This window comes from Hylobates moloch, unplaced genomic scaffold (assembly GCF_009828535.3).
Source record: "Hylobates moloch isolate HMO894 unplaced genomic scaffold, HMol_V3 SCAFFOLD_9, whole genome shotgun sequence".
NCBI lineage: Eukaryota > Metazoa > Chordata > Mammalia > Primates > Hylobatidae > Hylobates > Hylobates moloch.
The window spans coordinates 60,475,345-60,497,683 of record NW_026652284.1 but is presented as its reverse complement, the minus strand read 5'-3'; the positions used below and the strand labels follow the sequence as shown (position 1 = coordinate 60,497,683).

General features: G+C 42.6%; 1 protein-coding gene across 4 annotated transcripts in view; it reads left to right on the top strand.

Annotated features, from left to right (window-relative positions):
- The first annotated feature begins 5,982 nt into the window (after positions 1-5,982).
- Positions 5,983-22,339, top strand: part of TPD52 (tumor protein D52) — a 140,376-nt gene continuing 124,019 nt past the window's right edge. For all 4 annotated transcript variants that reach the window (XM_058444609.1, XM_032759902.2, XM_032759900.2 and 1 more), the window contains exon 1: positions 5,983-6,189. In XM_058444609.1, coding sequence (XP_058300592.1) covers positions 6,171-6,189 — 19 coding nt within the window. In that variant the 5' untranslated portion in view covers positions 5,983-6,170. The remainder of the gene's footprint in view (positions 6,190-22,339) is intronic.

Genomic DNA, 22,339 nt, shown 5'->3' with positions numbered 1-22,339 from the left:
ATGCTGTGGTTCATGTCTGTAGTCCCAGCTACTCAGGAGGCTGAAATGGGAGGACGGCATGAGCCCAGGAGGTTGGGGCTGCAGTGAGCTATGATCTTGCCACTGTATTCAGCCTGGGCAACAGCTGAGACCATGTCTCAATCAATCAATCAGTCAATAAAAATGTGTCTGATATGCCATCTTTATCCTAAAGTATGACTCCATAGTTTAGAGATGAGGATAGTGAACCAAAGAAGCTTAAGTGAGAGGCCCAAGATAGTGATGTTTTCTTTTCTTTCTTTTTTCTTTTCTTTTTTTTTTTTTTTTCCTTTGAGGCAGAGTATTGCTCTGTTGCCCACACTGAGTGCAGTGGTGCAATCTTGACTCACCGTAGCTTCAACCTCTCAGGCTCAAGCAATTCTTCTGCCTCAGCCTCCTGAGTAGCTGGGACTACAGGCACATAGCACCATGTTTGGCTAATTTTTGACTTTTTGGTAGAGACGAGGAGGTCTTACTAAGTTGCTCAGGCTGGTCTCAAACTCCTGGACTCAAGCAATCCTCCCACCTCAGCCTCCCAAAGTGCTGGGATAACAGGTCTGAGTCACCACACTCAGCTCCATAGTGATGTTTTTGTTTTGTTTTTGTTTTTGAGACCGAGTCTCACTCCATCGCCCAGGCTGGAGTGCAGTGGTGCCATTTCTGCTCACTGCAACCTCAGCCTCCCGAGTTCAAGCTGTTCTTGTGCCTCAGCCTTCCAAGTAGCTAGGATTACAGGCATGTGCCACCACCACTCCTGGCTAATTTTTGTATTTTAGTCGCCATGTTGGCCAGCCTAGTCTTGAACTCCTGACCCCCAATGATCCTCTCTCCTTGGCCTCCCAAACTGCTGGGATTATAGATATGAGACACTGCGCCTGGCCAGATAGCTTTAAGTGATGGTTTAGATAAATCCACTCCAGAGTTTTCAGTTTCTGGCCTTGCAGAGTTATGTTTTGGTGACAGTGGCACAGAATTTGGCTCTTCATCAAAGACCCTGGGCACTTGCCATTCTGGCCTACACCATTTCTGCCAGAGGACCATTGGCATTCTGGAAAACTAGCTATCTTTGCAGGGGTGAAATGGTTTGTAAGACACTGAGTTGAACACCAGTGTAAAAATTTAGAGATATTGTTAATCATTTAATTGTTAAATATACATATCTCTAATGCATTTTATACCCTGGAGTAATCTTAGAGAGAGATGAAAAGATTAGAACGGTGATGGTGGAGACTCCAGGAGAAAAGGGACAATGGCTCTCCCAGCACTCCCTTCCCTACCCAGTTCCCATATGTAATTTGATAAACACACAGAATCCAGAGTGGCTTAAAAACATACAAGAAAGATTAAGTGTCTATGGCTTTTCTTAATGTAGCCACAATCAATAGTGTGAGATCATTTCCTGTTAATGTTTAGGTATTTACGTGTCCAACCTCCATTAGTGTTAAGTACTCTTTCCTGCCAATACCTGTTTCTACACGTTTTTAAAAGTTGTTTATTTCATATTCACAGTCAGTCTCTTACATGGCTAAGAGAATACAGTAAGATGGCTATTCAATTATCTTAAGCAAAAAAAATTCACTACCTGACATTAAATCAATTTTTCTCCAAAACTTGTTCTTGATTTCTTGGGCCTCTTAACCTTCATCCCTTTGTTTACTACCATGATTCAAGCAGGAAGAGTCTATCTTTCTCATGGATGATGACATAATTTTCAAAATTGTGGTATCATATGCCTTCATTTTTTTGAACAATCAGAGAGCTAGAACTACCCTTTGACATAGGTAGGGTAGTCAGATTTAGCAAATAGAAATATAAGACACCTTGCTAAGAATTTAAGATAAATAAGAAATTTTATTTTAGTATAAGTATATTGCAAATATCGTAGGGTATACTTTTTTGGTTTTTTTTTTGAGACGAAGTCTTGATCTGTCACTCAGGCTGGAGTGCGGTGGTGCAATCTTGGCTCACTGCAAACTCCACCTCCCGAGTTCAAGTGATTCACCTGCCTCAGCCTCCTGAGTAGCTGGGATTATAGGCATGTGCCACCACACCCAATTAATTTTTTGTATTTTTAGTAGAGACAGGGGTTGATCACGCTGGCCAGGCTGGTCTCAAACTCCTGACCTCAAGTGATCCACCTGCCTTGGCCTCCTAAAGCGCTGGGATTACAGGGGTGAGCCACCACTCCTGGCCAGGGATATACTTACACTAAAAAATTACTTGCCATTTATCTGAAATTCAAATTGAACTGGGTGTCCTTTTATCTTATCTGGCAGCAACCCTAGACCCAGGCTACCTGAAGCCTCTCCACTGGGTGCCCTGGGCCCCAGAGACGTCCCACTTTTGTTCTCCTTGATGAGCAGTCCCTAGCATCAAATATCTACCCCCTCTTTATCAACTGTGCAGCTGATACCTATAACTACAGAATCTCTTGCCTAAACTGGCCAACATCTGTTGTCAAGGCCTTTGGCTTTTCTCCCAGGACAGTCCTTTTGAGTGCAACCCTAGAATGGAGGTATGGCCGAGGCTCGGCTGATGGGAAAGGGTGGATAGAGATGGGATATGTCCTAAGGCATCCACGCACAAGGGAGTGGCCCAGCCCGGTGCAGGACAGAGTCAAAGTGAAAGGACAGAGCCAGAAGAGAAAGCCAGGGCCTCCATTTGTGTCCTTGCCCCAGGCCCCACAAATGTGAGGGGTAAGACTACAGAAAGCATCCCACTTGCCACACATTCTGTGTGATTTCTGCTGGCTATCGGTCAAGGAAGATACATACAAGGGCAGAGTATAGAGTTTTTCCACTTTCATAACTCGGTTTCTATCTATCCTTTTCAATACCTTCATTTGCTTAAATGCATTTGTTTTGGGGGAAGTTTAAAATTTCTTGTAAAAATTTCACCAACAAATGAGTATTTTGAAAAAAGAAACTTAAAAAAAAAAAAATCCATGTTCCCATCAACAATAATAACACCACAAAGTAAATCTAGTGTTTCTTTCCTGTTCTGAGCCTTTTAAATGTGGTTCAGCTCAACGCACCCAGGTGCTGTTTAAGTGCTAGCCATTCTCCAGAGATTCCTTAGAGTGCTAAAACATAAGACCTGTTCATTTCAGAAGTAACACAGCATAAATTGTAAGCACAGATTCTGTCAGAAGAAAACAAATGAAGTAGCAGGAAGACACAAGAGAAAAGCAGGCTTTTGTAGAAATATCATGTAGTAGGAAGATGTAAGAGAAAAGCAGGCTTTTGTGGAAATATCATGTACTAGGATATTTATAGTATGAACAGTGCTCATTTAACCTCAAAGAGAAAATTAAGTTAATCTATCTCTAAGGCTCAGGATTGCATGTATCCACCTATGTGGGTGCATGCCAGAGTGCATTTTCTACATGGCACATTCTATCAGTTGGGATTGCATTTGGCTCCATCTAACAGAAAGCCAACTATAGTGGCCTTACAAAGTCAGGCATTTATTTTTTTCCTGTAAGAATCAGGTCTCTGATGCCATGGATTCTTGGGTTCTTTCTGCCATCCTTGGCTTGCAAATTTCTTCCTTGTGTTTGCAAAATGGCTATTGCCCCTCTAAGCAGGAATGGGAAGGGTGAAGGGCCAAGTAATGCTGCCAAGTCTGTCTTCTTTTTAAATGCTTTCTTGGAGATTCCAACTAGTACAGTTTGCTCACATCTCATTGGATATTAATGAGAGAGACCCACCTCCAGCTGCAAGGCAGTTCAACGTGCCCAGTGTTTCAGCTGGGCACATTGCCACTCCAAACAATATTTAGGTTATCTTAGGAAGGAAAACAGGAAAGCTGTTTATCAGGTAGGCTATTAGCTATCTCTGCTGCATGTGAACTACTCTGTAAGCTCTTCAAAAGACAACACTTTTTTTCCTTTCAGCATACATAACAAGTTCATCACTATATAGTAAGTTAAACAGATACAAACAGAATAAATATTTGTAATGGACACTCATGTTCAAGTGCTATTTATTTGTACACAAATTAGTACATTAAGAGATTGTCTCTCCAGATGTTTATCTCTATACAGTAGATCTCAGCCTCAGCTAGTCAAAAATTCTTTACCACATACAGAATTTTCTGCTGATGCCAAAATTTACCTTTATGTTACATTAAAATTTTTTTTAAAAAATCATATTGCACCTTTTTGGGCTCAAGCAATCCTCCTGCTTTAGTCTCCTGAGTAGCTGGGTTTACAGGCAAACACCACCATGGCTGGTTTAAAATTACAATATTTATTAATTGCATGGTAGAATTAAAGGATGCAGAAAAGACCAAAATAGTCTTTGCCCACCTGGAACTTTTTTTTTTTTTTTTTTTTGAGATGGAGTCTCGCTGTGTTACCCAGGCTGGAGTACAGTGGCATGATCTTGGTTCACTGCAACCTCCGCCTCCCGGGTTCACACCATTCTCCTGCCTCAGCCTCCCGAGTAGCTGGGACTACAGGCGCCCGCCACCACACCAGGCTAATTTTTTGTATTTTTAGTAGAGACGGGATTTCACCATGTTAGCCAGAATGGTCTTGATCTCCTGACCTCGTGATCCGCCTACCTCGGCCTCCCAAAGTGCTGGGATTACAGGCGTGAGCCACCGCGCCCGACGATTTTTGTATTTTTAGTAGACACAAGGTTTCACCATGTTGGCCAGGCTGGTCTCAAAACTCCTGACCTCAAGTGATCCACCCACCTTGGCCTCCCAGAGTGCTGGGATTACAGGCATGAGCCACCGTGCCAGTCCTGTTTTTTGATTTTTTTAATAGGCCATTTTAAGGACTTTACCACCTGGAGCTTGTAATCTAATAGGACTGTGAAACATACACTGGTAGCATCCTGGCACCAGTGCTGGGGTGAGTGCCACAGGAGAGGAGCCTAGTGCAGTGAGAGTAGAAGGACTCAAAGAGAAGATATCACATCTGGTTGAATGACACAGTAAACGTCACCAGAAGACACTGGAAGATGCAGGCTGGAGAGAGCTACACTTTACACACAGAGCGACAGTATAGAGATATTAATAGCATGGAGTCACTTCAGGTAACTACAAGTAATTTTAAAACATCTGAATAAGTGCTTCTTTGTTGTCTGTGGAGTGCTACACAATGCTTCGGGCTAAACGTCAAGCAACACAGAAAAGAAGTCCCACTTCCTTTGTAGCCTCAGATGGCTTATGAAATTGAGACACCACCTGAAGACCACGATCCATACAATCAAAGTGACTTCATGGAAGACGAGTAACTGCAAAACCCTGTGAAAACAGATTGTTAACGCTACTAATGAACTGGATTGTTACAGGAACCTCAAACTGTCCTTTGATCAACGGACATGACGCCTCAACACGCATTTTCCAAAGATCTCTGCTGATAATTCTGACCTTCGGTTAATTTAATTAATTTCATTTGATTTAATTCATTTGAGTGTTGTCCTCAGTCCTGCACTCAAAACAGGTTTTTATTATATGAAAATCTTCCTAGCTTGTCACCTAAAAAATCCGCATTCTATGGAAAATACTATATAATTTTTCAAGAGATTCTTTGTAATTTTCACCTATGCTGGTTTATGACCTAGTTAGAGAAGACATCATAGGGCATTATTTAGGTAATAAAATACAGAGAAAAAAGAGCCACTGTCATTTCTAAATAACGTTCCTGTGTTTTCTACTGTAAGTATAGGAAAGTAGGTGTTCGCAGATGCAGAGAAAGGGCATCTCCAAGGCCCTGGAGGAAACTTTTGATTTTATAAACAACTTGATGGTGGAAGGCAAACGCCATCCCGGTTCCCAAGCAGGCTCCACGCAGCCTCCATGGCCGAGTCCATCTCCTCGCCGTCCTCTTCCCTCCTCTCGGCCGACTTCCAGCCGGTGCGGGAGTCCGAGCGCGCCCGGCCCTCCTAGCGCTGCGCCGCCCGCGCCGACGTGGCGGAGCGCACAGGTCGGCGGGGTCAGGTGGTTGGGTGACGCCCCGGGAAAGCGCTCCCGGCCGAGGGCGGGCGGCGCCGCCGCGCCCGACGCCTCTGGGGGTGGGGACTTCGCGGGAGTCGCCGGCGGAGGCGAGGAGGAGCTCAGCGCGGCGCGGCGGGCGATCCGAGCCAGGACGGGCTGCAGGCGGGGGTGGTGCAGAGGACGCGAGGCGGCGGGCTGGAGACATGGACCGCGGCGAGCAAGGTGAGGGCGCGGACCCAGCGCGCTTAGGCTCGGGCTTTGGCTCGGGCATGGGCTTGGGCTTGGGCTTGGGCTCGAGGCAGGGCTGCGCGCGGCCCGGCGCCGGAGCAGGTGCCGAGCCTCCTGGGCCGGCGCCGCAAGTTGCATCTCCCGGATCCGGATCTGGCATCCTGGGGCCCTGGAAGGAACGGCTCTGGCGGGGGCAGATGGGACTGCATGTGTGAGTGAGTGGAGTGTGCATGTGCTGTCTGAGTGTGCGTGTGTGGGGGAGAGGGAGAGAAGGTTCTGGGAGGTGGCGAAGGGGCTAGCGTCAGGGGCTGGCGGCCGCGATGCGCTTTGGGTGGAAAGCCGCGTGAAGGGAGCACGGCGCAGCCAGCTCCTGTAAGTGACTGGAACCAGGACAGAGGACAGTGGGTCGTTCTCGTCCCTCCAGGTGGGAAACCCCCCTCTCCCTCATAAATTAAGACTTTCTGCCTTCTTCTAAGTTCAGGTGGTTAGGATTTTTGGTGGCATATGAGCCGATAGGGGGTTTGGGAGGCAGATATTTATCATACTAGGAACCCCCAAATTGTGGAGTGGTGTCTGTGGGTTTGAGGGAAGAGAGCTTTTCGTAGGAAGGCTGAAATCCCACAACACAAAACCTTCAGTCTAATTTACCATAGCGTTGGGTGCACTTGTTTCTGAAAACAGCTCAAGTGAAACTGCCCCCAAATAGAGCAATAGTAGGGCATGGTTTTCAGATTTAAATATTGTTTCATCCTAGAGATCTGTGCTGATCATAAGCCAGTGACTGTAGGCAGATGTGTGTGGCACGCTTTTAAAAAGATACATAAATGCTGAAAAAAGAAAACAAGGTAGGTAATCTTGGGAAGTGAGGATAGGAATCACTCCTGTTTTGAGCCCTAACGTAAGTTTTCATGTATTGCTTATTTTCCTCCAGTATGTGCTGTCACGTGTGCATTTTTATGTAAATCAAACCATATTCCAAATGTACTGTCTTGTACTTTATTTTTTTGAGACTCCGGTTTTTTTGTTTTTTTTTTTTGAGTCTCCGTCTGTAGCCCAGGCGGGAGTGCAGTGGTGGGATCTCAGCTCACTGCAACCTCCGCCTCCCGGGTTCAAGTGATTCTCCTGCCTCAGCCTCCCAAGTAGCTGAGATTACAGGCGTGCGCCACCACAGCCCGGCTCATTCTGTATTTTTAGTAGAGACGGAGGTTTCTCCATGTTGACCAGGCTGGCTCGAAGTCCTGACCTCAGGCGATCCACCCGCCGCGGCCTCCCAAAGTGCTGGGATTACAGGTGTGAGCCACTGGGCCAGGCCTGTACTTTACTTTCGTTTACTTGTAAGATAGACCCTTTGGAGCCTTTCAACTCTTTTGTCGCTCCCCTTCAGATTAATTTCACACTTAACATAAGGGCTTATAAACATTGCATACAATATGCTTTATATGTATTACCTATGTATATATATATTATGCATTACCTGTATAACGCATATATACACATACACATTATTATCTAAATTTTAAGCTTCTTGAGGTTAGAAACATATTTCATCTTTGATTGTCCTTAGTTGGGTAACATGATGACTTGCACATAGTAGACATGAAATATTTGAGTTAGAAAGCTTGTCACATGTCTTGTATATATTGTTAGCCGGCTTAGGGGCCACCATGTAAGTCAGCATTATGTCTCTCTGGCTTTCAATGGGGGCGACGCAGGACGGGGGAGACATGACGACAAACATGCCCATGTGTATTTGTAAAATAATCTGTTTTACACTGTCGTTTGACATAATGATGTTTTTAGAATAACTATGTTTGGTACTTGCCAAAGTAAATTAAATGGCTGTGTTTTACTTACGTGAGTGGAGTAACTAGTTTTAATAGTGTTTGTGTTCTAGCTTGGGTGGTAAGAATCACAGTCATTGGTAGCACTGCAGTATTCCAACTTTTTGTGTAGTTTTCATAGGACTAGTTTAAGTGTCTAATTCTAAGACATTTTTTTTTTTTCAAATCTTTAGCTTGTAAGATGAGTCTTTTCCTGTCTGTAATTTTCCCATATTTTCTTTGGTTGAGGTGGAGGACTCTGCTCAGAATGAAAGAAGAGGCACTGCCTTGGGAGGGTCAGTTCATTTACTCCGAAGCTTTGCTGTGTTAGAACAACGTGGCCAAGGCTGGGTGCGGTGGCTCACGCCTGTAATCCGAGCACTTTGGGAAGCTGAGGCAGGCAGATCACTTGAGGCCAGGAGTTCGACCCCTGTCCAACAAGGTGGAACCCTGTCTCTACTAAAAATACAAAAATTAGCAGGGCGCGTTGGCACCGGCCTGTAGTCCCAGCTATTCAGGAGGCTGAGGCAGGAGAAACACTTAAAACCGGGAGGCAGAGGTTGCAGTGAGCTTAGATCAAACCACTGCACTCCAGCCTGGGCGACAGAGTGAGACTCTATCTCAAAAAACAAACAAACGAAAAACAAACCCACCTGGCCGTTCCTTACTCTTGCGTCCATCTGCCTACCTGCCTTTTCATCTTTGTTACCAGTGCACACAGTAGGTGCTTAGAAATGTGTGTTGACTGCCGAAGATGAGCGAGGAAAGTGTCCAAGAGCAGGCCCCAGACATGGTTACCTCTGTGTCCCTCCAAATCCGTCTCTTGTTTCCCACTTTCTCCTGTTCTATTTTCCCTCTCTATTCTCAAGAAGCAGAACTTAGCCAGAGAAAGTTACTGATAAGGCAGTGCTGGGCTTGAAGAGTAAGTTTACATGGAAGATCTTTGAACTAGTAGAGTGGATGACTCAGTCTTAAATGAATCTGGAGCAAGACTCCTGCCTTAAACTGGAAAAGGCAGAACCTGGGATTTTAAACCTGGTGTTCACTAGCAAACTGTGTTGGCTGAAATAAGGTTTATCAAACTCTGTGATTGTCTCCTGAATTGTGATTTTGACAACATATTTAAAACCAAAGCAGAAAATTTTAGGATTTGTTGAACTTTTAATAGTCTTTAATGTACATGGAGTTTTCTTAAATTTGTCCCTCAGAAAATCCCTAATGAAACTCTAGTTGCAAAATTAAATGCCCTACCTCTTTTTTTTTTTTTTTTTTTTTGAGACGGAGTCTTGCTCTGTCGCCCAGGCTGGAGGGCAGTGGCGCAATCTCGGCTCACTGCAAGCTCCGCCTCCCGGGTTCACGCCATTCTCCTGCCTCAGCCTCTCCGAGTAGCTGGGACTACAGGCGCCCGCCACCACGCCCGGCTAATTTTTTGTATTTTTAGTAGAGACAAGGTTTCACCATGGTCTCGATCTCCTGACCTCGTGATCCGCCTGCCTCGGCCTCCCAAAGTGCTGGGATTACAAGTGTGAGCCACCGTGCCTGGCACCTACCTCTTGTCTTACATGCATTTATCTATTGAAAATGCCTCTTTCAACCTTCAGTTATCAAAAAATCTATTCTTGCTACTGATTGTACTTAACAGAGCTGTAAAGTTTTAAAATAAACACTGAGTTTTCCTTATGTTTTCAACCACGAATATTCTAATGCTCTGTAGTATCAGGCCCAGATTCTGTTGTTTTTCTACTTTCTCTCATACCTAGGGCTTGAATACAATACTCTACTTACAGTGAGAGTTCAGTGAACATCAAATGATTTGAAATATGTTAAATTGCATAATGCCTCTCAAGAGTTTCCAAGCATTAAGCTCAGCGCAGCACATTTACTGTGTGTGGTATTTCCTACTTTGATAGAGCAGTGCTGCTAACTAGAGCATACATTGTGTAGAAAACCCTCCTGACTATCTTTTATGGAGCTGAATAAATATGTATACTTGAGTGCTCTCATGTTAGTCATAACCTTTAGTTTAGGACTGTTATATAGAAGTGACAGTCACCTAGCCCACTACATTATACTAGTTTGAATTTAAACAAAGCAAAACAACTTTATAATTTTAAGGGGAAGAGGAATGGTTCCTGAGGCCAAAAAACTAGAGAGGAAAGGCTTCAAAAAAAGAATAACACAATAATATGTCACTATCATTTTAACATTGTAATTGTGCCTTAGAAATAAATAACAGAAATGTGGGGTATCATTTATTTAAAAATAAAGCAAACGTAGAGAATAATGGATAACAATTTTGAGGGTCTACTCGCAAGTCTCTGGGTGTGACCCACCCCACCCAGGCTGTTAATTTATTTGGTCAACAGTTTCTTGATTTCCATATGGTGCTGATGTCTTTGTTAGCTCTTCTTCACTTCCTGCATTTATTTTTATGTGGCAGGCTGCCCAGTCCCTAGGGGAAAAGCTGAATGGTAGGAGGGGTTGTGATCTTTTAGCAAGATTTCAAAACAATAATGTATGCATGTAATAAAAACAAATACACTTACTCACAGTGCAAAACCAAAAAGAACACCCAAATCCCTGGAACTTCTGTGCTACTAAGACTTTTGTTGTAGGCTAAGATTATTTTCCTTTTGGGGTTAATTATTTCTGCTTTAATTATTGACTGTTGTGAAATCTCTCTTCTGAGACATTCCCAAATTTTATTTAAACTAGTGAGTACCAGCTGTACTGAAACCATAATTTTAGCCATGTATTTTTATTAGAAAAATGTTTCCAAGGGATTAAGGAATTTTAATATTTAGTGGAAGTTTTAAAAAAGTTAAAATGTAAAAATGCCTTTTGGAACCTAAGAATGGTTGTCTATTTTAGGAAAATCAGAAATATTGATGGAGAAAAAAGAAAATTACCCATAATCCTATGCTGAGAATCAGAAATCATAGTTAGCATATTAATTTATACCTGTTCATGTATCTATGCTTTAAACAAATCACAATTTTATTATTATTTTTTTTGACGGTGTCTTACTCTGCCACCCAGGCTGGAGTGCAGTGGCGTGATCTCGGCTCACTGCAACCTCTGCCTCCCAGGTTCAAGCAGTTCTCCTGTCTCAGCCTCCCAAGTAACTGGGACTACAGGCGCATGCCACGACACCCAGCTAATTTTTTTGTATTTTTAGTAGAGATGGGGTTTCACCATATTGGTCAGGCTGGTCTCGAACTCCTGACCTCAGGTGATCTGCCCTCATTGGCCTCCCAAAGTGCTGGAATTACAGGCGTGAGCCACCGTGCCCGGCCAACAAATCACAAAATTTCTTATTGAATATTGCATTTTATAACTTGCCCTTTAAAAAAAACCCTAAGAGTATTTAAAAAATACACTTTAATGGCCGGACGTGGTGGCTCATGCCTATAATCTCAGCACTTTGGGAGGCCGAGGCGGGCGGATCACCGGAGGTCGGGAGTTCGAGACCATCCTGACCAACATGGAGAAACCCTGTCTCTACTAAAAATACAAAATTAGCCGGGCGTGGTGGCATATGCCTGTAATCCCAGCTACTAGGTAGGCTGAGGCAGGAGAATCACTTGAACCTGGGAGGCGGAGGTTGCAGTGAGTCTCTCTCTGTTGCCCAGGCTGGAGTGCAATGGCACCAGTTTGGCTCACTGCAACCTCCACCTCCTGGGTTCAAGTGATTCTCCTGCCTCAGCCTCCTGAGTAGCTGTGACTACAGCGTGTGCCTCCATGCCATAATTTTTCTATTTTTGTAGAGATGGGTTTCATCATGTAGTCCAGGCTGGTCTCGAACTCCTGGCCTCAAGTGATCCTCCCGCCTCAGCCTTCCAAAGTGCTGAGATTACAGGTGTGAGCCACTGCGCCTGGCCTAGAGCGGCTCCATTTTTAATAGCCATTTGTATGTATTTATTTATAGATGTAACATTTTATATACTGTTATAGACAATATTTAACTTGTTCCCTGTTGATGGACATTTATATTTTGCCTTGTAGGGGAGGAAAAATTTCTCCCTACCCTTTTAGGGTTTCTGGCGAGGCCTAGGAATTAAACCAACATGAGATAGATTAACAGGAGAAAAGCATGCAAATTTGATTTAGTGCTTTTTACGTATTACATACCTTTTACCCTCGCAAGAGGAATGAAGACTCAAGGAAGTGGCTTGGCCTGATTGATCAAAAAAAGTCAAAAAAAGTGGCAGTTGTGGAAAAGTAACTAGGAAGGTAAGGTTTAGTTTAGCAAGGTTTCTTTATGCAGATTTCTTTGGGCTTGGACTTCCTGTGATAAGAATGTTTCTTTCTTCCTGGTAAAGGGAGGACATCTTTCATACGGGAGCTTCATCTTCTGCTTTCAGGAAAAAGAGAGGAGGTTTGGGTGCCCTTCTTACACCTGCTGTTTTTCAAGTGCCTTTAGCCCAAAATAATCAGCATGCTAAAGTGGAATGTTTTGGGATGCTGTGTCCTGAACTCCTTCACCCTGATATTTTGCTGTTAAAACAAAGCTGCAGCAAATGTATGTGTATGCAAGTCATTCCATAAAAATGCCAGTGTGTCTGTAGGAAGAATTCTTAGAAGAATGTGACTGTTCAATTCTGATAGTGCCAAATTCTGCTCCATAGAAGTGGTGCCAGTTATACTTCCACCAGCATGTGCGAGCGTTTGCCTTCCCTTGCCATGTGGCCAGGATGTTGCCACACTTTTCCATCGTTGCTTGTCTTATAGGGGAAAAATGGTTTCTCAGTATATGTCTTACTATATGTATTTAATATAAAGGTAGTTTACTTCTTTTGATATGTTTACAATCTACATTGCATTTTCTGTGAAATATCTGGCCATATCTTTTGCCAATTTTTCTATTGTGTTTTATAGAATGTAGCCCCTGTTTGTGAGATGAGTTGTTAATATTGTTTTTCTAGTTTGTCATACCTTTTTTGACTTTATAGTGATTTTTTTTAACCAAGAAGAAATACTAATAGCTCTTTTTTTTTTTTTTTTTTTTTTTTTGAGACAGTGTCTTCCTCTGCCACCCAGGCTGGAGTGCTGGAGTGCAGTGGCATGATCTCTGCTCACTGCAACCTCTGCCTCCCAGGCTTGAGCAGTTCTTCTTGTTCAGCCTCCCAAGTAGCTGGGATTACAGGTGTGTGCCAGCATGCCTGGCAAATTTTTGTATTTTTTAGTAGAGATGGGGTTTTGCCATGTTGGCCAGGCTGGTCTCGAACTCGTGGCCTCAAGTGATCTGCCTACCTTGGTGTCCCAAACTGCTGGGATTACAGGAGTGGGCCACCATACCCAGCCTAACTAATGGCTCTTTTCATTTATGGATTCTAGCTTTTGAATCATTTTTAGAAATGCCTTCCTCACTTTGAGTTTATGCTTTTATGGTTTTATTTTTTACGTTTAAATCTTTCCTCAATCTGGAGTTTGTTTTGATAATGAGATGTGAGGTATAAATCTTAACACCTCCACCTCCAATTGGCCACCCAACTGCCTCATTGACTAATGGCTTCTTCCTCTATTGATTTGAAATACCACTGTTGTCATGTACTAAATTCTTACATTCCTTTCTTTTCTCTTTATCTGTATGTTCATTGCCAGCAGCTAAACCTAGTTTAAGTTATTGTAGCTTCATAAAATGTAAAAATGTCTGGAAGGGCTAGTTTGCTCTGATTACTCTATTTTTTTTTTCTATCAGTTTTTTTCTAGATATTCTTGCCAGACTATTTCCAAATGAACATTAGAATCAACTTATCTAGGTGAAAATTCAACAAAAATCATGCTAGCAGATCTTTTTCTCCTTCTCTCTCCTCCCCCCTTTCCCCTTTCTGTCTGTTTGTCTGTCTCTCTCTCTCTCAGTTAGAATTTGGTCTGTTTCTTTATTCAATACCCCAATATATGTTCATTAGGGTTATACTGTATACACTACACAGTTTTGTTTTTTGTTTTGGATATTGTTTGATAATAAGAATTTTACCACATCATTAAAAAAAGTTTCCCCAAACTATAATTTCTGATGATTGCACTCTTCCACTATTCAAATGTTTATTTAACTCTTTCTGTCCTGGAGTAGGGTTACATTCCATTTTAGCTATGATACTGCTTTAAGAGAAATTGTTTTAAGATAAATTTCCATAGACAGGTCAAAGGATGTGAATATATTTAAGCCTGTTAATGAATCTCATTCTGGAAAACATAACTATCATTGCCCTCTTTTTCTCATGGTAAAAAAAATACGTAACAAAATTTACCATCTTAATCGTTTTTAAATGTACAGTACGATAGTGTTAAGTGTATGTACCTTGTTGTGCAACAGATCTCTGAAACTTTTTCATTTTTCAAAATGGAAACTCTGTACTCATTGAACAACAGCTTCCCAACTTCCCCATTCCTCCATCCCCTACTCCTGGTAACAATCATAGAACTGTGATTTTATGAGTTTGACCACTTAGATACCTCATATAAGTGGAATCATGCAGTATTTGTCTTCTTGTGATGCTTATTTTACGTAGCATGATATCGGGGCTCATGCATGTGTAGCACGTGACCCAATTTCCTTCTTAAGGCTGAATAATATTCCATTGTATGTATGTACTACATTTTCTTTATTATTTATCTATCAATGGAAATTAAGGTTGCTTCCATATCTTGGCTATTGTGAATAATGCTGTAATGAACATGAGTGTGCAAATATTTCTTTGAGAGCCTGAGTTCACTTCTTTTAGAAATATACCCAGAGATGGGATTGCTGGATCATACAGTAATTCCGTTTTAATTTTTCCAGAACCTCCATACTGTTTTCCATAATAGCTTTACCAATTTACATTTGCACCAACAGTACGCAAGGATTCCAGTTTCTCTCCATCTTTATCAACACTTATTATTTCTCGTTTTTTTGTTTGTTTGTTTGTTTGGTTTTGTTGTGTTGTGTTTGGAGACACAGTCTCACTCTGTCACCCAGGCTGGAGTGCAGTGGCTCAATCATAGCTTACCATAACCTTGAACTCCTGGGCTCAAGTGATCCTCCTGCCTCAGACTCCCAAGTGCTGGACTTACAGGTGTTGAGCCACTGTGCCAGGCTGTTTTGCCTGTTTTTGATCAGATTAGTTGTTGAGTTGTAGGACTTTTTTATATGTATGTTCTAGATATTAACCCTTTATTGGATGTTTGGTTTGCAAATATTTTCTCTTATTACGTAAATTGCCTTTTTATTGTCTTTTTTATTCTTTTTTCTCTTTAAGAGACTTGAGTCTTTCTCTGTTGTCCAGACTGGAGTGCAGTGATGCAATTCTAGCTCACTGTAGCCTTGAACTCCTGGGCTCAAGGAGTCCTTCTGCCTCAGTCTCTCTAGTCATTTCCTTAAAAAAAAAAAAGAAATTACAGAGCTTATAGGCTTCAATTTGTCTGTTTCCTAGAGAGGTTATAGATGTTATTATCCATTTGTATTTCCCTCTAGAGATTGTTACTTATCTACTTTAGGATCTTAGTGTGTCTTGCCTTCTCATTGTTCTCTGCCACCTTCCCTCCATGGCAAGTATTTACTTTTTCTATTTTGCCTATCATTTTGGTTATGTTAGATCTTTCAATGTTATTTTTATTAGCAAAATACAGTATTAGGAGCAAATATTTTCCAGGTGACATTTTGGGGGTAATTTGCATGGCTTTGTGTGGCTTTCAGTACTTCCTTCTTTGTGTCTTTTCTGTTTAGACACTTGTAATTGGTACTAAAAATAGTGATTTCAGACAGGCTATTAGTTTACATGCCTTGGCTCATAAGCATGGTGAGTGTGTTTTATGTTACAGCTATACAAATGTAAATGTCAGTTTTAAAAATTATTTAAGGCCGGGCGCGGTGGCTCACACTTGTAATCCCAGCACTTTGGGAGGCTGAAGTGGGGAGATCACTTGAGGTCAGGAGTTCGAGGCTAGCCTGGCCAACATAGTGAAACCCTGTCTCTACAAAAAATATAAAATTAGCTGGGCGTGGTGGTGCACGTCTGTAGTCCCAGCTACTCAGGAGGCTGAGGCAAGAGAATCGCTTGAACCCAGGAGGCAGAGGTTGCAGTGAGCCAAGATTGCGCCACTGCACTCCAGCCTGGGTGACAGAGCGAGACTCCGTCTCAAAAAAAAAAAGAAAAAAAAAAAATATATATATAAAATGTGTTCTTGATAAAGTTTTGGATTGGGAACTTATTAACAGGGTGAAATATCACCCATTGTATCCTTAGTTTATTTGGAGGCATTGTGGTGTGGAAAAGGAGCTGATGGTCCAATCAGGAGGGTTTAAGAAATAAAGATGATAGTTTATCCAACCCACTAGAATCTGTACTTGGCTAGAAATAGTGTCACTAGAATAGGAGATTGCCTTACATTTTATTCCCAGCTTGCAGTTCAAGTAGGTATGTAGTAGGAACTCCATAAATATTTCTCATATTGCACATATATCAATCAAAAAGACTTCTAGCATTAATAGAGTCAGATGGGTTTGGATAGAAAAGACTAAGAATTAAAGAAGGAACATGGTTTGGCAGGGAGATAGGAATATATGTTCTAAATATGCTTATAGTCTTACATATAATCACTGAAAATCTGTCTGTGAATAAAAGCTAAATTGGTACTTTGCTCCTAAGGCATGTATGTAAGAATGTGTGTGTATACATAGGTAGAAGAGACAGTGTTGGTTAAATTTTTATTCTTGAAAGGATATTGGACATAGTGCTCAATAAATACTTCATAAACACATTTTCAATGCTGTTCTATTGAAGTTAGTTATTTACTTCTTTTTTCTTTTTTTTTTTTTTTTTTTGAGACAGATTCTTGCTCTGTTGCCCAGGCTGGAGTGCAGTGGTGTGATCCAGGCTCACTGCAACCTCTGCCTCCTGGGCTCAAGCGATTCTCGTGCCTCAGCCTCCCAAGTAGCTGGGACTACAGGCATGCACCACCACGCCTGGCTATTTTTTTTTTTTTTTTTGTATTTTTAGTAGAGATGGGGTTTTGCCATGTTGCCCAGGCTGGTCTCGAACTCCTGAGCTCAGGCTATCCACCCGCCTTGGCCTCCCAAAGTACTAGAATTACGGGCATGAGCCACCGCCCGTGCCCAGCCAGTTATTTACTTCTAATGCATTCTGAGCCTAGGAGACATGGATGGTCTTAGCACATTTTAGTAGTAGTTTTTAAAAAACACGTTTGAGAAGGGCAAGGCAGTGGCTTGCTACTAGTTCACAGTAGTGGAAAGTGCTTGCTACTAGTAAACCAGAACAAAAATTCTGTAAAGAGGGAAAAATGCAAACATTTTGCCTGCCTGAGACATTTAGCAAATGGATGATTAATCTTCCATTTCAGTATGGAAGTTGTAATATTCCGTATGGAAGTTGGAATATTAAGTATGGAATATTATTTTATGAGAACCCAGAATGATAATGATGATGATGATACCACACGGCCTTCGAGAACTCTTACTAATTTTCTACATATTATCTTGTTTCAGTCTTTCAATGCTGCAGGAAGGTAGGACTGGTACATTTTCATTTTATATGTGAGGAAACATAATCTGAATGGTCACGACTTCCCCAGATGTACTCTGCTGGATGTGGAGAGCTCTACAAAAGCTTCGTTCCAAATCTGTTGTCTCTAAGAGAATAATCTGGAGTCCAAGAAAAATTTAAACTACATTTTTTTTTTCTTGAGATGAGGTCTTGCTCTGTCACCCAGGCTGGAGTGCAGTGGTGCAATCATGGCTCACTGCAGCCCTGACCTTGTGGGCTCAAGCAATCTTCTGACCTAAGCCTCCTGAGTAGCTGGGACCACAGGCACACACTACCACGCCTGGCTAATTTTTTTACTGTTTGTAAAGGCGAGGTCTTACCATGTTGCCCAGACTGGTCTCGAACCCCTGGGCTCACGTGATCCTCCTTCCTCGGCCTACCAAAGTGCTGGGATAACAGGTATGAGCCACTGCCTGGCCTAAACTACGTTTTCTAATCAGTTTAGAGGGCTAGGAACATCTCATACTTTTTAAAGAAATGTTTTCCTTCCAAATAATTGAAACAAAATTGGAATCTGAAGTAACAGAGCTTCAGCTTTGCATTACAATTACTTAAATTTTCCAGCTGGGGTTTTACTGGGTCATTTTTAGTAATACAACTACTGTGGTTACCAGCAACAACATTTATTGTTTTCTGTATGTCAGGTTCTGTCTAAATGCTTTTCGTGTTTCATTTTTGAAAAATTTCAGAACATACCCTGTGAGCAGATGCTAATAGTATCCCTGCATTACAAATGAAACAGGGCATGAAGGGACAGAGTAATAACTTTTTCAGGGGCACACAGCTTGGCGCAGACAGATCTGGGATTTTGATCTGTGACGTCTGGCTAGAGAGTACATGTCCTTACCCAGCTACATAAAAGTTGCAGACGATCTTCCTTTTCCTTGCAAAGGTGTTGTTCAAAAGCACAGTACAGCTGTGGTAGGAACCATGGAAAGGAGCACCAAGCAGTGTATCTATACCAGAGTCTGGCCTGTGTGTCTGATCTTATGCGTCAGAATTAATTGTAAATTAGTTCAGAATACTGAACCTGAAGTCATATCGAGGTTCAAAATTTGGCTTCATCATTTTCTGGTTGTGAGACATTGGATAAGTCACCAAACTTCTCTGAGGCTGATATCTCACATATGCGTGAAAATTAGGTACAAATCTGTTACTAGTACTGGTGCTCAATAGATACTGATTTTTGAAACGGAATATTAGATATTTCTGTAAAATGCTAACTCAGTGGTTCCCGGTTTAACCGAAACATTTTGTTTCTTTAGAGACAAGTGTGATATTGGACACAGTGCTCAATAAGTACTTCATAAACACATTTTCGATGCTGTTCTATTGAAGTTAGTTATTTACTTCTTTTTTTTTTTTTGAGACAGAGTTTCGCTCTGTTGCCCAGCCTGGAGTGCAGTGGTGTGATTAGGTTATGAGCCTGCTCTCAGGCTCATAGGCCATTCTGAAGAAACAAACATACAACTAGGCTGCTGTAGTAGTGTGGGTGTTGTGAGAGGTTTATAACCCTGGCTGAGGAGGAAGTGAGCAACCCTGGCTGAGGAGGAAGTGAGCAACCCTGGCTGGGGTCTTCAGAAAAGAATTCCCAAAGTAGGTGACCTTTGAACTTGGACTTGAAAGCTGCTATTGACTGAATGTTTGCATCTCCCCCACCCCCATTATCCACCACTCTGGCAGTGGTAGACAATGCTGAAAGATTTGGGTTCCATGGATGGGGGTGGGGGGTGGAGTTGAGGAGAATTGGGGTGGGGTTGAAGAGGAGTGGGGTGGGGAGGAGGAGAATGGGAGGGCTAGTACAATGGATTCCAGGCCTGCTGGAATGGGGGAGTGGTAAAGGGAAGGCAACCGGAAAGGGAGACTGCTCTTTGGAGAAGTCATGGGTGTTTTAAAGGGAAATGTGGATTAAGTGATGGGAATTTGCTTGGCTATTTCCAAGCAAATATTCCCAAGCAAACAGACTATAGATATTAAATTTGAATGTTGTTTTTAGTTCCTCAGTAGAGAGGATGAGTAGTTTGGCATTTGTGTGTGTTTGTAAAATGAGGGCAGAAACTAGAGGCAAGGGAGAATAACTGGATTTGCTATGCCTGTGGATGCCACTGGTTTTAGTTAAGATGCTTTTAATGCAAAATGTATTTTAATAGTGATATTGTAGAGTTTGACCTTCAAGAAGCTCAAGTCTGTAAGCAATAATTCACTTTAATGTGTAAGAGCCTTGCAGAGAATAAGAACATATTAAATATTTGCAGAATGAAAGTATTATACTTTCCCTGGGTGGTATGATAGCCAGAGAAGCAGTTTAGTCTAGAGGTGACATTTGGGTGAAATTGTAGTAACGCTGTGATTTTAGAATTTTAACTAGTGATTTCTAAGGGCCAACCTGAAGCTTGTTTTCATCGTGGAGTGTCTTGGCTATGGGACTGATTTGTGCAGCTTCTAGATTTGTTAACTATTCTCGCTCAGGTTTTTTTTGAGAAATGATTTTCATTCCAGAACAGCGGTTCCTCGACCTGAGAGTCAGTCAGTGCTTTTCTTCAGGTCGTTGTTGAGGGGGAAACCTATCGGCCAAGGCTGCCTCTCCTGGTGACTTTATAGTGGATTGACACTGCTGATTGTGTCAGGGATTCAGTGAAAATCCTGACTGATGGTAAAGAGGGCATGGCAGATTTCTCTTGGTTTAGGAGTTTTATTTTTCCCAGCATTACCATCCTTTCCCAAACTTATTTCCTTTTTTTTTTTTTAGCCTTCAAGAGGGGCCTCTGGTTCCAGGAACCCTGTCTTCCCCTTGGTTGGGCTCTGGCTGGGGCTGTGGTCACTGCAGATGACATTCTCTTGACTGGATTATTAATTTCATGATGATGACTATAGACATTAAATTTGAAAAGTAGTGAAGTCTGATGAGGTAACCAGTTTTTCAAAGTGCACTTTGTGAATTCCCTCCAATCCAAAGTGGAGCAGGAACCTCAAATCACTGGTTAGACTTGGTATTATTAGATAATCAACTCCATTTTGGCAAAGAGCAGTCTCCCTTTCTGGTTGCCTTCCCTTTACCATTCCCCCATTCCTGCAGGCCTGGAATCCATTGTACCAGCCCTCCCATTCTCCTCCACCCCACCCCACTCCTCTTCAACCTGACCCCAATTCTCTTCTACTCTACCCCAATCCACGGAGCCCAAATCTCTCAGCATTATCCACCACTGCTTCTTATCACCAAATCCAGTATCCACTCTTCCCTCTCAACCTACTTGGCATCCCCACAGAGCTTGAAAGTCCAACACTCCATTTCTTAATTAGTACCTTCCTTTCCCCCTGAGATGTTCACATTCCATGCTCATTTCTCCTTGTTTCTCCTATTCTTTTTCCTGGGCCGTCTAAACAGCTTAATAGCTTCAAATATCACACGTCCTCAGGTCTCCTAAACCTTGATATCCTGCCCAGCTCTTTCTCTTAGAAATCCATATGTCACTCCTGAATCTACCCACATCGACATCCCACAAGAACTTGGTGATAGTTTTAAAACATGTTCACACATTCGTTGATACTCCTTCCTCTAAAAGGTGTTCTGATTCCCCTCTTCTTGAATATGGGCTGGCCTTTGTGACACATTTCTAGCTAGTAGAATGAGACAGAAGTGACACCATGTGGTTTCTAAAGCTAGGCCATAAAAAGCCACACAGCTTGTACCTGCCTCTCTTGGAACTGCTGCCTTGAGAACCCTGAGCGAACATGTAAGAAGCCTGGGCACCCTGAGGCTGCATGCTGGAGGCCAGGCAGACAGAGGCAGGGGCCAGGAAACCTCAGTTGCTAGGTCTTCCTGGTGTCAATAGCCCCTTATGTGAGCAGGTGCACCTTCAGATGCCCCCAGCCTCAGTTTTCAAGTCCCCCCAGCTGAGGCTGAGTGGAGCAGAGAATAGCTGTCCCCACCAAGCCATGCCCGAACTGCAGTACTGTGACCGTAACATGCTGTTGTTTAAAACCTCTAAGTTCTGGGGTGGCTTGTTATGCAGCATTGGATAACTGGAACAGACCTTAAATACCATGTACCCCCCAAACAAATGCATCATCTCCATGCCTTCATTTGCTCTTCTTTCTATATTTTCTTTTCTTTTTTTTTTTTGAGATGGAGTTTTGCTCTTGTTGTCCGGGCTGGAGTGCAATGGCACGATCTTGGCTTACCGCAACCTCTGCCTCCTGGGTTCAAGTGTTTTCTCCTGCCTCAGCCTCCTGAGCCACTGGGATTACAGGCACGCGCCACCATGCCTGGCTAATTTTGTATTTTTAGTAGAGACGGAGTTTCTCCATGTTGGTCAGGCTGATCTCAAACTCCCAATCTCAAGTGATCTGCCCGCCTTGGCCTCTCAAAGTGCTGAGATTACAGGCATGAGCCACCGTGCCTGGCCCTTTCCATATTTTCTATCTCAGTAACTTCTCCATTCAATCTGAAAGATTTTCTCTACTCTTCCTTTTCCTCAGATGCCTCGAGTCCCCCTCCACTGCTCAACATCTGACTATTCCAACCCTGAGCCTTGCAGAAATCCAGCACCCACACCCCATGACACCCCCTACCTGGTTTGAGGATTCATAAATGCCTTTTTGCCCTCTCATACCTCTTCATTCTTATACATGCTGAATCTTCTTTGTAATTTCTTTCCTTACCATTCTCTTTATTCTCTCACCATCTCAAATCACTGGAATAGGGAGGCCCAAGGAGAGGGAGAGAGAGATGGAGGAACGGCCAGTCAGTGGAGCAATCAGAACACACACAACATT